This window comes from Muntiacus reevesi, chromosome 22 (genome assembly GCF_963930625.1).
Source record: "Muntiacus reevesi chromosome 22, mMunRee1.1, whole genome shotgun sequence".
In the NCBI taxonomy this organism is placed as follows: domain Eukaryota; kingdom Metazoa; phylum Chordata; class Mammalia; order Artiodactyla; family Cervidae; genus Muntiacus; species Muntiacus reevesi.
The window spans coordinates 45,306,916-45,321,069 of NC_089270.1; the positions used below are offsets into that span (position 1 = coordinate 45,306,916).

Sequence of the window (14,154 nt, forward strand, 5' to 3'; positions counted from 1 at the left end):
CTTGATGCTTCAAGATAATGCTTCAAGATAATGTTGCATATGGCTTTGATGTTTTTAGTCTTGTGCTATTGAATCAAAATCACAATTCTCAATTTATTTTAGAAGTTATTTTATTAATACAATGTGTATTATGCAATGTGTATATTTTATGTAATATTATTAAAGGTTATAACTGCACATTATTTAGAATGCTAAAGTAAGAATAAAGTTGTCAGCTGGGGAAAACCCAGATATTGGTGAGTTTTTAGAGCATAATATCTATGAAGTTCATTATTTTTCTTTGTGGATTTCTGTGATTACCTGAATAATATGGTTACTCTTTTAACTTAGAAAAAAGTGCTGATATTCATGAGTGACAAGAGTTTCATGAAATGTTGACTCACTATATCAGGAATAAATGAGTCACGTGAAACATTTCAGGTGCAGTTCACTTTGTATGCTTAATATTTCTCCAGTGGTCTCCAGCCTATTCCTTTCCATTTTTTACTTCTCCATTTGAAATGTAAATGTTCTGAGTCAGCCAGTGGCATTTGGGATAATGTAACTGTAGTGAGGACCAAGTGAGTTCTCTGGATCTCTCTCCCCCCAACTCTTTCTCCCTCCCCCGCCTTCCTCTCTGTAAGACCAAGAACCTCCATCACATGTTTATGCAATCTTGGTAGTTTTTGTATGTAAGCAGTTCAAACCCACTTGTGAACAAATGTGCTATGCATTTTTTTTGTTGTTTTGGTCTGTGCCTTTAGCCCCTCCATCCTGTGGTCACTTGTCATGAGAAAGTGGTAAGTGTCCGAAAAGACCCTGGTGAATCACTCGGCATGACCGTTGCAGGAGGCGCATCACACACAGAGTGGGATTTGCCAATCTATGTCATCAGTGTCGAGCCCGGAGGAGTCATAAGCAGAGATGGAAGAATAAAAACAGGTAAAAAGTAGAGACTTAAGGAACTAGGGTAGCAGTGTTAAAAAGGAAGTAGTGTGGCTTCCCGGATTAGGTAACTGTTTCCAGAATGAACAAGAGAATGTGAGGGTGATCTGGCCAGGACATCTCTTACTCACTGACCATGACTAGTTTGAGTGTAGTTGCTGGACTGGGTTTCACCCCTCTTGGTTCATGTGGTTTGATTGTGGGCCACGTTGCTTGCTGGTAAAGTGAGTACCTGCCAAGGATGCCAGGCATTAATAGGCAAGAACTGCAGTTACAAGCAAGCTGCTTCTATTAAGTGGAGTGATTTGGTTCTGTTCATCCTAAGTGATCCTTTGTTGGAATGACCAGTGATGAAACTGTTTATGAATTGTATTTATGGGTTGGATAGGAAAAATGATTTGATTCAATGAATATTAAGTGAAAATACCGAACCAGATACTTTCTCATTGGTGATCCAGGGTACTCTAAGTAAAGGAAAGAGATGCCAATCTCATGGGAAGCTTATTTATTCACTCAATCTGTATTTCTTGGGTGCCTACTACATGCCAGGCTCTGTGTACAGCTTTTGCCATGTTGCTCTGCCTTTGTGCTAAAAATAGGGGGTGGGGAGAGGGCAGGGAAGAAAAAAAAAGAAAAAAAAAGTAGGTTTTCTTTGATTAAATAGTGAATGTGACTATTTTGTCTTCCTCTCATCCTCCCTCTCCCTTCCTTCCTTCTTCCCTCCCTTCCCATTTTAAAGGCAAGAGCCAAATACCAACATGTGTTTAGACCCACCCGCCCCAACACATATTTTATCAACACCTTGCAACATGCACGCTGCTCACAATTTGCTATGTGAGAACCAACCTCACATCATGAGGATGTCCTTTGCCCTCACCACGTTTCTGCATCCCGGTCAGCCCTGCCCCTTATCCTTTCCAGCAGAAGTTCCCATTTGCAGCCTCACTAAGAATGGCTTCTGCTTCTCTGGCCCCTAGGTGACATTTTGTTGAATGTGAATGGGATTGAACTAACCGAGGTCAGCCGGAGTGAGGCAGTCGGTTTGTTGAAAAGCACATCCTCCTCGGTGGTACTGAAAGCTTTGGAAGTCAAAGAGTATGAGCCCCAGGAAGATGACAGCAGCCTGGCAGCCCTGGACTCTGACCACGACGCAGCCCCACCCGGCGACTGGTTCCCCTCGTGGGTCATGTGGCTGGAGTTACCGCGGTGAGTTCCAGTGTGACATCGTTGGGGAGGTGTGGGAGGAAACAACTAGAGTTCGTAGACCACTGTCTCACTCTCCCGGGCTGCTTCAGGGCACTGACAACCTTAATGAGACCCATGTGTGACTGTGGGTCTATTTGAAATAATTCATCTTCGCTTTTGTAAGGGAAAACACGGTAATCCTCAGGCAGGAACGAAAGCCTGAATGTGGGCTCTCCTGTTGAGGAGCTTACAGGGCTGCCATGGAGAGTGGTGTGGGTCATACATGCAGCAGGAAGCCCCGCTGACAGGGACAGGAGGCTGTGTTCACACACCCTGGAGCCACAGGAAGGTCCCCTTTTCCGAATTGGCGAGCGGCAGCGCCGGGAACTTGCAAGGAGGCAAAACTCTTGCGTGGCTTCCCCTCTCCAGCTTTTGGGTGGCCGTGGCCCTGGCCGGACACAAAGCGACGCAGCAGCACGTTTTCCCTTTGCCCAGATGCTGGGGCATCTGCTGGTTGAGGGTCTGGCTCAGATCACCTCTCCTTAGTTCCTACTCTTGTAAAGTTCTTGTGTAAGCCTTCAGGAAGTGGCTGTGTTGTCATTCCAGTGAGATGTAACTGGAGCCTTACGGGGAAGCCAGTTAAGTGTTTCAGAAGTTCAGGAAAAGATTTGGGAGCAAACTTACTCAGGGCTGGATACAGAAATAAAATATTTACACGACAGATAAACTGAGGTTTGCTCACCTGCATCAGAGTATGACCTCCTGGCCTACGAAGGATCGCCTTAATAATACCAAATGTGTGATTTCAGTGTTAAACATGGGCGTTGCTGATGACAACATGCTGGCAGAGGATTAAATGAATGAAAGTAGGATGTTTGGTTTGAGTACATTTAGGGGATGGGAATAGGTTGGCTTCTCTAATTTTTAAATGAGGTTTTAAAAAACAACCTTACCTTAAATACAAACCGAGATTCCTTTTTGAGCCTTCACTTGATAAAATGTTTTTAAAAATGAGTACATTTTAGGTTGAAAATTGAGCAGAGTTTAAAAATCTTCAAAAATTTTAAAACTGAGTGTAGGTGGGAGAGACTATTACTTTAAAATTGTTTTAAAAATCTTTCTAAGCCTGCATTCTGTTAAAATAGATCATTTTGAAGTATGTTTGTACTTGAAAGCTATTTGTCATACAATTGAAGTTCCTTGTTCATTCATGTAAAGCAGAACAAATGTGAGTTTTTTTAGTCCAAATGCAACCAAGTGAATGGCTTTCTCTCCCTCTACCTTTTGCCCTTGACCTTGGCACAGCACTTCCCTACTTGTTTTCTGTGGCACCACTTGTAGGATCTTAGTTCCTCCACCAGGGATCAAATACATCCCACTTGCAGTGGAACTGCAGAGTTTTGATCACTGGACAACCAGGAAGGTCCCTTCCCTGCTCATGCCAGAAGTCTAATCTGAATTTTGCTCATTTCCTTTAAGAATAGAAAGCATGAAATGATGCCAGCAAAGACAGCACTGGTTTGCTGTCACCCTGGCAATTCTTATTTTCCTTCATCCACTTCTCTCCTTGCAGTCACGTATAAGCAAAGTGAACATGCAGAGGCACCAAAGGGTAATAGGGTGACCCTCTGAAAGTGACTCAGCCCTTGCCTTTCAGATCTGTTCAACAGAGGTCACGGTTACCAGTTCCTTGTATAATATTTCAGGGAGAGTCAATGTCAGAGGTTGGTAAACTTTTTCTGAAAAGGCCAGAGAGTGTAGGTGTGGAGGGTCTTTCTGTCTCTGTTGCCACTATTTATTTCTGCTGTTGTGCAAAAGCAGCCATAAACAGTAAATACTCAACACATAAATCAATAGGGATGGCTGGTTATTTATAAATTGGATGTTGGGCAGGGCTGTAGTTTGCTGACCCCTGGTCTAGGTATAGATGTACACACACACACAATGGTAACATACACACTATGTACTATACCATACTTTTTAAAATCTAAAAATATACATTGGTATCATCTCACACCAGGACACATCAGCTTGCCTCTTCTTTTCCATGGCTCAGGGTATTCTCTTGTATAGATGTACTATATTGATTCAGCCAGTCCTATTGGTAGTGGACACTTAGGTTAACCTGTTTCCCTCTTGGCTTTCACAAGCAATGCTGAGAAAAGAATTCATGAGGTACAGTGATACTCACTGTAGCACTGTCATGCCCACTACCGGTAAGAACTGCTTAAAGAAATTGTGCTGCATCTGTACCACCTGTGCCAGGTTACTCGGTTATGACACTATCTCATCCCTCTTTTTGGACTTTGTCGGTGATGCATCACTGTTGACTCACACCAAGGAGTGATGGGGAGAAATAAGATCCGTCTCATTTCTTTCCTTCCCTGTGTGGCTCGCTTTTTGCATCTAACATTCAAGATAAATGTTATTTGGGTTCTTCTTTTTAGGGAGCTCAAACATGTTTTTGTATCTTTTCTCTTGAATCATTTTCAACTGTTAGCTTTCATTCTGCCTTCTTTGTTTTGATCTCCTCTTCATACTCCTGTTTTCAGTCATTCATCTTTGCCTTTGTAGGCACTTATATATCTGTGTTTTTTCTCTTCCACTTCTTTCTTCTCAACACTTTTCCTCTCATCTTTTATCTCCCCTTGGAATCTTGTGTCTCTGCCTTGATCTCTTATAGACCTGTTGTTTCAGGAATATTTTAAATTCATAGTAAAAGGGCTGGTGCTGTAAATTTCCTTGTTTATAGCAGCAGTTCTTTTCTGTGGCAGCATTTTTCTGGTGAGTTGTTTTTTGTCTGTTACTGTTTTTACTGCTACTTTCCATCTTTTCTTTTATAATGTGTCTCTACTGGTTCATTCTTTAACTTTTGAGTTAAATTTTCCCTGGAGTGGCTATTTGCTAGAGCTTTATAATGAAAGGAAGGAACCAGTCTTCCAGGTGGTAGAAACATCTCTTTATGACACAGAGTTGTGTTTTACTTCTCCCAAGCCAATTAAGATCTGCCTTGCAGGGCCACTCACAATACACATCCTTCCCCCACCCTATCACCAGGACAGGCTGCTTCTTCCTGCCTTTCCAGGCATGCGTCCTGTATGGGTTATCTGTTTGGGTTTTCGTTGCCTCACTTATGCCCTTCTTTTTGGCCAAACTGGGTCTGGTACTGTCTGCGGAATGGCATTCTGCACATCGGAGGGGCACTCACCATGGGCTCAGGGCTCTGCGGGCTTAGTTTGCAAGCTCCCAGTGTAGGCAGCCTCACTTCCATCTACAATCTGACTTTCACTGGCTTTGGTGGCTCTCCCTCAGTTTTAACATGGAGTTCACATTTGTTTCCATGATCCCCAGTTGGCATTCTAGTAATTTTCAAAAGCAGAAGGGGTAACAGTCTGCACTCTGACATTGAGAGGTGTGGTTCTTTTTTGGAAGTCCTTACAGTTCAGTCATGCTCTTTCAAGTCTTCTCCAGCACAATTAAAAAGCATCAGTTCTTCAGCGCTCGGCCTTCTTCATGCCTTCATATCCATACATGACTACTGGAGAAGCTACAGCTTTGACTCTATGGACCTTTGTCAGAAAAGTGATGTCTCTGCTTTCTAAAATGCCCTCTAGGTTTGTTATAGCTTTCCTTCTGAGGAGTAAACGCCTTTTAATTTCATGGCTGCAGTGATTTTGGAGCCCAAAATAAAATCTGTCAGTTTCCATTGTTTCCCCATCTATTTGCCATAAAGTGAAGGGACAGGATGCCATGAATTTCGTTTTTAAATGTTGAGTTTTAAGCCAGCTTTTTCACTCTTTCAGACTTAGTTCCTGTTTGCTTTCTGCCATAAGGGTGGTGTCATTTGCATATCTGACGTTACTGGTATTTCTTTTGGCAATCTTTTTTAAATTTTAATTGGAGGCTAATTACTTGACAATATTGTGGTTGTTTTTGTTCTTTTGGTAATCTTGATTTCCACTTGTGCTTCATCTAGCTTGGCATTTCACATGACGTACTCTACGTCTAAGTTAAATAAGTAGGGCGACAATATACAGCCTGGTCGTACTCCTTTCCCAACTTTGAACCAGTCCTTTGTTTCATGCCTGGTTCTAAGTGGTGCTTCTTGTCCTGCATTTAGGTTTCTCAGGAGGCAGGTAAGGCAGTCTGATATTCCCAACTCTTCAAGAATTTTTCACTTTGTTGTGATCCACGTCTGATCTCTGGTTCCTCTGCCTTTTCTAAATTCAGCTTGTACCTCTGCAAGTTCGTGGTTCACAAGCTGCTGAAGTCTAGCTTGAAGGATTTTGAGCATTACGTAGCTCGCATGTGAAATGAGTGCAATTATACAGTAGTCTGAACATTCTTTGGCATTGTCTTTCTTTGGACTTGGGATGAAAACTGGCCTTTTCAGTCCTGTGGCCACTGCGGAGTTTTCCAAACTTGCTGGCATATTGAGTGTAGCGCTTCATCAGCATCATCTTTTAGGATTTTAAATAGCTCAGCTCGGATTCCATCACCTCCATAGCTTTGTTCGAAGCAATGCTTCCTAAGGCCTACTTGACTTCACACTCCAGGATGGCTGGCTCTAGGTGAGTGACCGTACCGTTGTGGTTATCCAGGTCATTAAGGCCTTTTGTATAGTTCTTCTGTGTATTCTTGCCACCTGTTCTTAAATCTCTTCTGCTAGATCCTTGCAGTTTCTGGTCCTTTATTGTGCACATCTTTGCATGAAATGCTCCCCTGATATCTCCAATTTTCTTGGAGAGATCTCTAGTCTTTCCCATCCGATTGTTTTGCTCTATTTCTTTTCATTTTTCACTTAAGAAGTGTTTCTTATCTCTTCTTGCTATTCTCAGGAACTCTGCATTCAGTTGGATATGTATCTTTCTCTTTCACTTTTCACTTCTCTTCTTTTTTCAGGTATTTTCAAGACCTCCTCCGACAACCACTTTGCTTTCTTGTGTTTCTTTTTCTTGGCGGTGGTTTTGATCACCACCTCCTATACGATGTTATGAATCTCTGTCCATAGTTCTTCAGGCATCTGTCACCAGATCTAATTGCTATTCTTTGCACTATGCTAAATCTTCACCAGTGAACCAGTGAAGTAGCTCAGTCATGTCTGACTCTTTGCGATCCCATGGACTGTAGAGTACCAGGCTCTTCCATCCATGGAATTTTCCAGGCAAGAGTACTGGAGTGGGTTGCCATTTCCTTCTCCACAAATCTTCACAACTAGACCTAAATTTAGAGAACTGAGAATAGGAAAAAAGCTCACATTTAAATTTAGATTTTAAATTCACTTAATTTCTCAAGGGTATATCCTCAACACTGATCAAGACAGCTGCCACATTTCCCAGCAGAGAGTGAAGTAATTCAACTTAAGAAAAAAATGCCCTAAAACTTACTCAATCCCAACTGACCAAGATCTGACTCTGAGAATTTAACATAGTGAGTTCTCACTGCTATAATGAAATAAATACTTAAGGAAAGCATTTAATGAAATTAAATTAGTAACACTGAAATTCCCTCAAATAAAGCTACACAAGGAAGGGGTTTTACCTGTTTTGTTCACTGATATATCCCAAGTGCCCAGAGCATGGTATACTCGTATCAAAGCAAGAGTCTAAGAAAAAAGACACATTTGTGACTTAATGTTATGTTGAAAATTTTCTATTGGTACATAAAAATTTTAGATGGTTATTTGTATAGCTTGTCCACGTGGGATAAAATATTCAATAAGAGTGTCAAGGTGATACTTAATGAAAAAAGTCAAAAGGATGAGAAATACTTTTTTGAGTATTGCTCTTTGTACCCATTCATATATTTTAAAGAATATAGAGATACATTTGGTCACAACCTTGGATAAGAAGTACCTACCTGCTTTCCCCCAAGTACTGGCATAGGTGAGGACATAGTGCTCTTGGGTTTGGGGAACAATTACCTGCTATGAACACGAGCTGTCAGGGTGCCATTGTGTAAAACTCCACAACTCCTGTAAGATGAACTTACTAACATCAAGTCTTACTGTGAAATACAGCAGATAAAACATTTTACAGTAAAAATATGGTTATGTTTCATGTAATGAAATTAATACTTTTCAGCTGTCATTTCAGTGAAACCAATTACTGTAAATGCTCTATGATGACAGATACAAAACAAAAAAAACTGAGTTGAATTCTAGTACTACACTTTAAAATTATCCACCATCAAACCCAAATCTTGTTTAACTTCAAATGGGAGTCAAAATGGCAAGAAAAAGTTGTTACGTTGATTAGCAAGGTCGATAACAATAACCAATTTTATCACTTAAAACATTTCACAAGAGATTTTTTTTTATTGGTTTCTCAAAAATCAGTTAATATTTTAATGTACAGTTTATAAACAAAATCACCGTATCTTGATTTTTACCAACATGAAAATGCTAATTTCCTTTCAAAACAGTTCCTGGCCTGGGGGATTCTGGAGTCAAATCCAGCTCCTGACATACCTGTCATAATTATAACACAGTTTTGTACTTAGCTTGCATCTGTGTTAACACTGATCTAATTGCCACTGAATAATAAAGGACCAGCTTCCTCGATCTAATTTTCTATTTTAGCTGAAGGTTCTACCCATTTACAGAAGACCTGTGGTCATTCTCCTATTCCTACTATAACTTGCTATTGAGTTTACCGCAGGTTTTTCCCCCCTTCGGTATGAATCATTCTTATTATCTTTAAATGTACCTCAATCTTTACTCACTATATTATGTGGCCTGCATGCTTCTCCATAACCTATCACGTATGTAGAACTATGTATAAACGGGTAAGTCAAAATAATACTTCAGACAATGCATTAATTAGGGTTATGTTTAAATTTTTTCAGATTAACCACCTATTCAAAGAATTTCCTTCATTAAAAATTATATCTATAATAAAAATATGGTACTGTAAGCATGCTTGAATGTGGTTCATCAGTAAAGATTTAGGCATAACTAACTTTTTAATATAAATTGAGGGGTTAAATCTTCAAGTGAAAAATGAATCTTTCCTAGTAGACATATAAACAGAATGTAATAAATAGATGGCCTCATTTTTTAAAGGGTGTTTAGAAAAGATAAGTTCAATTAGAAAAAGCCAGCTTTTTTACCACAAGGGTTACTGGGCTATGACAATTTTGAGTGAGACCCATCCCGTGCTATTAAGCCTAATAATGCCAATAAAGGGAATGGGAGATGAACCACAGTAATTACTATGAGTTCAAATTAACTGTGCATTCACATTGATTTTGTTCTGTTTCAGGTACCTGTATAACTGTAAAGATGTTATATTACGAAGAAATACAGCTGGAAGTCTAGGCTTCTGCATCGTAGGAGGTTATGAAGAATACAATGGAAACAAACCTTTTTTTATCAAATCCATTGTTGAAGGAACACCAGCATACAATGATGGAAGAATTAGGTAATAATGACTGCTTAACAAAAAACTTATATTCAGAGATGGTGTTTTTTATGTGCAAAAGCTTGGCCCCATTTGAAATAAGGCATATATTTATTATGCCTTTTTTTATTGGTCATAAATTTGAAACATTTATGTAGCATTCTATTCTCAAGTAATTCAAAATTAAGAGTTATTCTTGATCCCATACAACAACTTCTGATACTTTTAGAATTCTTTCTAAAACAAGCTGAATAACAGAATTTGATAGAATTTAAGTGTTAGGTGTGGGGAGAATCTTAATTAGAAGTAATATAGTCAAAACTGACAAGCATAGCAAAAACTAGGACCACCATAAAAATTGCATTAATTTCAGCTATGGCTCAAAATGTTAATCATATACCTTGTTTCTTTATTTACTTTATAGATGTGGTGATATTCTTCTGGCTGTCAATGGTAGAAGTACAACAGGAATGATACATGCTTGCTTGGCAAGGATGCTAAAAGAACTTAAAGGAAAAATTACTCTCACCATTGCTTCCTGGCCTGGCACTTTTTTATAGAATGAATGACGGGTTGTAGAAAAATAGGAAATCACAAATAAGCTAAGTTGAAACAATGTATTTATCTTGTCAATTTTTTTTTTTTAAATTTGAAGGCTACACTGTAAAAATATTAAACTTTAACATCAGGAAAAGTAGACTCTAATGAAAGTCAATTACACCTCAGAAAATGTAATTCTCAAAACATAAACATTACTAATTTTTACTCAGTGTGGAACATTTCTCATTACTCCACAGCTTTAAGATTAAATTTTCTATTCACTATAAAGCTCTTCAACAGCTGACATGGTTTGTATGCTCCCACTGAATTCAAATCATACAGTTTAATTAAAATTTGGTATGTGCTGAGGTCTGTAAAGCATTCATTATGGGCATTTTAAAAACAATTTCCACACAGAGGATTATAAAAGTGCACTGCTGAAAAGTGTTTATCAAATGAGAAATAAATATTTTTCAAAAACTATATAGCTGTCCTTTAGTATATGATACTAAGTTCATTTCTATCATCACTATTTAAAAGTTCCTAGTAATTCATTCTTTTAAAACCATGACAAAACGCCTCCTATGGATTATCCCTAAAAATACTCACAGAATTTTGTAAACTTGTATTTTCTTATATGTTTCAGAAAATGACTAAAGCTCTTGTCATTTATTTTCATTCACAATATAGCTAGTAACTGTAAAAACCCAACATGCTGCTCAACCAATAAGCCTTGAAAAAGCATCAAGAAAAGGCCAAACCACCTTGACCCTGGTTTGGCTCATAGAAGATGGCCGTGAGGCAATTCAAATTTTTGTCACAGTGATGAGTATGTGTCCATGTGCCTGCTCTCTAGAAACTACAAGTTATTTTAGAGGCAACCCAAATGCCGTTAGATTTTATTACTATGGATATAAAAATTCTCCATTTAGTTTCACCATGAACCCAAATTTAGAACACTGAAAACCTGCTATAAAAAAGCTGTGATATCAAAACTGTATATGAGTTCTTTAATATGCAAAACCACAGTGCCACAGCAGTGATGAGAAAAGACTAGTTTTAATCTCAACACGCAGAGGTACCTTTAGATGCCTTTTGCAGTGCAACCTCGTAAGAGACTGGTATTTGATTAAGTCAAGAAAACTGGCCAAGACCTCTTCTTCGGGGGCTGGCCCACTCTCTTGCCCAAAAGTGTACTGTTTGCCCGATAAATCTTGCCTGCTTGAGCTGTTAAAAAAAGAAAGAAAACTGGCCAAGAGGGAACCTTGACTTTTATCAGATACTGTGTATGTACACAGCTCTTTAAATTCTCTGCTGAGTAACTGATTCACATTACTTTCTTCCATACAAAGTCATTACTGCCTTTTTATTTTTTAAACATTACAAGACAAAATTTTAACTTAACATGAAAAATTCACTCTTTTATTTTGGAAGAGAAAATTAACTTTTCATACTAACAGAACAAGGTGAAAGGCAAGTTTCTTCAACATTATCCAGAAAAATAACAAGATTTACAGCATCTACTTCTGGCACTGCTATTCACAAAAGGCCATGGCCACGCCTACTCTGCAGGCGGGGCTTCGGTGCTCTCCTGTTCAGGCGCAGGCTCACTGCCAGCTTCTTTTCCTTCTTTGCTTCTTTTAGATTTTTTGTGCTTGTGTCTCCTATGACTGTCTCCTTCTTCACTTTCATGGCGACGTCTACTATTGCTGAAGAAAAAAAGAAAGGCGTATTTTTCTTAAAAATGTTTAACTACATAAGTAGTGACAAATCAACCCACTTTATGTAAATTATTGGTATAGCAATGGGTTTTAAATAACCTAATACTTTTTTCCTCAAATACATTTTGGGGAGTAATCACATTTTATGTGACTTCTATGCTGGGATTATACTTATATTTAATGCTCAGCTTCACTGTTGTTATTCTAGAACACTAAGGCCCACATACTTTAGATTATGAGACTGACACAATGCCCACTGTGCCGAGAGGGCCAGTAGGGACCACATACTTTATTCTAAAAGACTAATTACAAATTACAAACTAAAGTACTAAATCATAACAGGAAATACTTTCTAGAGTTGATTTTAGGCAAACAATACACATTAAAATGTAATGCTTTTTTTGAGACCACAGGGCCCTGAATGTTCTTTGATTAAACTGAACACTGCTTTGTTTAATATTATTTACTACTAAAAATTGATTCATGACAAATTCCCTCCCGCTCAACCAAATAAGTTTAATTTTCATATATTTTTCATTTCATGCTAATTTTGGCTTATGGGTATTAAACATAATCTTGTTAGATTTCAAGGTCTTTGTTGAAATCTATAGAAGAACCAACTATTTTAACAGGTTATTTTCGATCCACTGATTAAGAACACATATATGCTCTAGTGGTTATTGGCAATGTTTGCTTCTGCTTCCTGAAGTCACATCGGTTTCTCTGGCTTCACACTGACTCAGTGTCTTATTAAAGGGCACACCTGCGAGAGGACTTGTGTCTGGTTTCCTCCTTCTCTCTGTGTCGTCTCTCTCTGTGTCGTTCTTCTTTCTCCCGACTTGCCCTGTGGCGCTCATAGCCCCTTTCTGCATACTCCCTGTATCTGTATCGCTCTTCATCACTGAAACAGAATAGAAACAAGTATTCTTGACAGCTGGACTGTTGATTCTGAACGACTTCAAACTATAAAAGAGGTGGCCTGAGTCCAGAAGTCCCCATGTTAGCACCTTAAACAGAACAGGTGCAAAGTACATGTCTGCTGAACTGAGAGGAAAACAATGCTGCTCCCAAATTAGTACTAGATCTAATACAAGATATACAATAATTACACGCTATATTAAAGGATCAAGTGTGTTCTATGCTTTCAGTTGTTACAGGGAAGAAATTTTATAAAAACAATGATGTTTTTCTTCAAAAATGGGAGCTGAAACTGAGTTAAATTTTAATTTGCAACTTCCCTTGTGGCTCAGCTGGTAAACAAACTGCCTGCAATGAGGGAGACCTGGGTTTGATCCCTGGGTTGGGAAGATCCCCTGGAGAAGGGAACAGCTACCCACTCTAGTATTCTGGCCTGGAGAACTCCATGGACTATATAGTTTGTGGGGTCGCAAAGAGTCAGACACGACTGAGTGACTTTCACTTTATTTTACTTTTTAGAATTAAAAGCATGTTTGTGTGTCTCAGATTTCCAACCAAAATTCTTATACTTATAAAATCTTAGGTACACAGTTAAAATTCTAAAAACATATTAAAAATATTTTGCTTTCAAATACAGATAAGGTTCTTAAGTTTTTGAATCACATAAAGAGCATATTCATCTAAAGCAGCAGTATAAACAATAAGAACAGTGTGACACCAAAGCAACTTCCACATATCTACACAAAATGCAGGCTGAAAATCGCCTGTGTACACCTGAATTCTGACATCCTGATAACTTACTACTACTGTGTGTGTCACTGGGGGTGGGATGGAGAGGGGCCATGGGAAAAACTTCAAATCCATACTAAGCTGCATCTCCATTTTCTGATCTTGGAGAAAATGGACTAGTGAAACTGGGACTGATGGCTAGTGTTACAAGCGTAATCATCTTGACCTCCTGAGACCTCTTTTCAGGTCCTTTTGTGAAAATAGAGATATACTTTTGTTTTTTTCTTAATCCTTCAAGTCTTTTTGTTTAGCATACAAACCAACATTCTCTACAGCCTAATATCAGTAAACTCTTTTAGAATGAATAAAAATATCTTTTGGAACACTGTGTGCTAAATAGCTATGATTTCTAGAAATTTTATGTGTAATACAATTATTAAATTAGTAATTTGTACACAGCATCAAGATGCTAATCTTAGAGAGTAACAGGAAACAGAATCAGGTGGAAGTATAAGCCATATAAAAACCTAACAGTGGTCTCTTAGCAAAAGTGATAATTCAGGAGTGCTATACCTAATGCCAAGTCGTATTGCTGACCAAGTTATTATTGCCTGTGATACATTTTTATTTTTAAAAGTACTCATATATGCAGACATATATACATAAACATGTATACACATGCACATACACATGAAAATTCTTTTCTGATCATAAATATGTACTTGGTATTGGGAAGG

At 38.5% G+C, this 14,154-nt stretch overlaps 2 protein-coding genes across 21 annotated transcripts in view; one reads left to right on the forward strand and one right to left on the reverse strand.

The window, feature by feature from the left end:
- LNX1 (ligand of numb-protein X 1) overlaps positions 1 to 10,475 on the forward strand; it is a 184,955-nt gene extending 174,480 nt beyond the window's left edge. For all 5 annotated transcript variants that reach the window (XM_065913925.1, XM_065913923.1, XM_065913924.1 and 2 more), the window contains 4 exons: positions 744 to 921; positions 1,902 to 2,130; positions 9,372 to 9,530; positions 9,934 to 10,475. In XM_065913925.1, the coding sequence (XP_065769997.1) occupies positions 744 to 921; positions 1,902 to 2,130; positions 9,372 to 9,530; positions 9,934 to 10,069 (702 nt within the window). In that variant the 3' untranslated portion in view covers positions 10,070 to 10,475. The remainder of the gene's footprint in view (positions 1 to 743; positions 922 to 1,901; positions 2,131 to 9,371; positions 9,531 to 9,933) is intronic.
- Positions 10,476 to 11,442: 967 nt separating this feature from the next.
- FIP1L1 (factor interacting with PAPOLA and CPSF1) overlaps positions 11,443 to 14,154 on the reverse strand; it is a 64,884-nt gene continuing 62,172 nt past the window's right edge. For all 16 annotated transcript variants that reach the window (XM_065913944.1, XM_065913943.1, XM_065913942.1 and 13 more), the window contains 2 exons: positions 12,534 to 12,671; positions 11,443 to 11,758 (listed from right to left, as the gene is read on the reverse strand). In XM_065913944.1, the coding sequence (XP_065770016.1) occupies positions 11,611 to 11,758; positions 12,534 to 12,671 (286 nt within the window). In that variant the 3' untranslated portion in view covers positions 11,443 to 11,610. The remainder of the gene's footprint in view (positions 11,759 to 12,533; positions 12,672 to 14,154) is intronic.